At 43.3% G+C, this 2,109-nt stretch overlaps 1 protein-coding gene across 1 annotated transcript in view; it reads left to right on the forward strand.

The window, feature by feature from the left end:
• Positions 1-1,735, forward strand: part of LOC130587390 (DNA repair protein XRCC1-like) — a 7,738-nt gene extending 6,003 nt beyond the window's left edge. Inside the window, exons 7-8 of the mRNA XM_057388365.1 lie at positions 1,287-1,380; positions 1,466-1,735. Of these exons, the coding sequence (XP_057244348.1) occupies positions 1,287-1,380; positions 1,466-1,579 (208 nt within the window). The 3' untranslated portion in view covers positions 1,580-1,735. The remainder of the gene's footprint in view (positions 1-1,286; positions 1,381-1,465) is intronic.
• Positions 1,736-2,109: the final 374 nt, after the last annotated feature.

The raw sequence follows: 2,109 nt of genomic DNA on the forward strand, positions 1-2,109 counted from the left end.
GTTTTAGGGTGAAAAATGGGGATTTTGGGAAAAAAATGGGGATTTTAGAGGTGAAAAGGGGACTGGGATGGACTGGGATGAACTGGGAATGGACTGGGAATGGACTGGGATGGACTGGGAGGAACTGGGATCAACTGGGAGGGACTGGGAGGAAAAAACCCGGCGGTTTTAGGGTGAAAAATGGGGATTTTGGGGTAAAAAAATTGGAATTTTTGGGGTGAAAAGGGAAGTGGAATGAACTGGGATTAAACTGGGATAAACTGGGATGAACTGGGTTATACTGGGATCAACTGGGAGGGACTGGGAGGAAAAAACCCGGCAGTTTTAGGGTGAAAAATGGGGATTTTGGGAAAAAAATGGGGATTTTAGGGGTGAAAAGGGAACTGGGAATGAACTGGGATAAACTGGGATTAAAATGGGATAAACTGGGATGGACTGGAACAAACTGGGATGAACTGGGACAGACTGGGAGGGACTGGGAGGAAAAAACCCGGCGGTTTTAGGGTGAAAAATGGGGATTTTGGGGTGAAAATGGGAGATTTAGGGGTTGAAAGGGAACTGGGATGGACCGAACTTGTACTGGTTTAAACTGGTTTTTACTGGTTTGAATTGATTGAAAGTGAATGAGTTTGTGTTGGGTTAAACTGGTTCAAACTTGTTTAAGCCAGTTTAAATTGGTTTATACCGGTTTATATTGGTTCCAACTGGTTTAAACTGGTTTTAATTTGGTTTATACTGGTGCAAACTGGTCCATACTGATCCAAACTGGTTTTTACTGGTTTGAATCGGTTCAAAATGAACGGGTTTATACTGGTTAATGCGGTTTAAATCGGTTTATACTGATTCAAACTGGTTTAAACTGGTTTTTACTGGTTTGAATTAGTCCAAACTGAACTGGTTTATATTGGTTCAAACTGGTTTCAACTGGCTTTAATTTGGTTTTTACTGGTTTAAACTGGTCCATACTGGTCCATACTGCTTTAAACTGGTCCATACTGGTCCAAACTGGTTTAAACCGGTCCATACTGATCCAAACTGGTTTAAACCGGTCGAAACTGGTTTAAACGGGTCCAAACCGGTCCATACTGGTCCATACTGGTTTAAACCGGTCCAAACTGGTCCATACTGGTTTAAACTGGTCCAAACTGGTTTAAACTGGTCCAAACCATTCCATACTGGTTTAAACTGGTCCAAACCGGTTTAAACTGGTCCAAACCATTCCATACTGGTTTAAACTGGTCCAAACCGGTTTAAACTGGTCCAAACGGGTCCGTACTGGTTTAAACTGGTCCATACTGGTGCAGGACCCTGGCCCCGTACATGACGGACTCGGTGACCCACGTGGTGACAGCGCAGGACTGGGACCCCGCCTTCGAGGAGGTGTGGCCTGCGGTGGGCGTGGCCGGGTGGGCGTGGCCTTTCCCTAAGTCCCCGCCCCTTTAACGCCAAGCTCCGCCCCCTTTAGGCCCTGGAGCTCCGCCCCTCTCTGACCTTCGTGCGCCCCCATTGGCTGCTGCTCTGCGGGGAGCGCCAGCGCCCCCTGCCGGCCCAGCCCTTCGCTGTGGTGCCCCGCGAGTGACGTCATCGTGACGTCATCGTGACGTCATCGTGACGTCATCGCCCCGCCGGGGTCGGACGAAACGATTTTGGGTGAAAATAAAGAGATTTTGGGTAAAAAAATTCCAAGAGGTTTGGTCAATCTATGGGGGGGTGGGGCCCACTCCAATGGGCGTTGCCCCTTTAAGAAATATTGATTAATTAATAAATATTAAAAAAACAATTAAACAAATCCATCGATAAATAGAAATTAGTTAATTTGCGTGTTAATCTACACAAATACTTAAACATACAAATTTATTTACCTGAAATACAATTAACGTAATGAATAAATTTAAATTAAGACACTGTGACCCTCCCACGGCATTGCCCCTTTAAGGAATATTTATTAATAATAAAAAGTAATAAATATATTTAAATGCACTCAGGTATTAATATCTATAAATAAATTTGTGCGTTAATTTGTATAAATGGATATATAAACATATAGATTTATTTAAATTAAATATTTTAATATGATAAATATACTTAAATTAAAACACGGCGCCCCTT

This window comes from Malurus melanocephalus, unplaced genomic scaffold (assembly GCF_030028575.1).
Source record: "Malurus melanocephalus ecotype Western Australia unplaced genomic scaffold, MMel_1.1 scaffold_1841, whole genome shotgun sequence".
NCBI classification, from domain to species: domain Eukaryota; kingdom Metazoa; phylum Chordata; class Aves; order Passeriformes; family Maluridae; genus Malurus; species Malurus melanocephalus.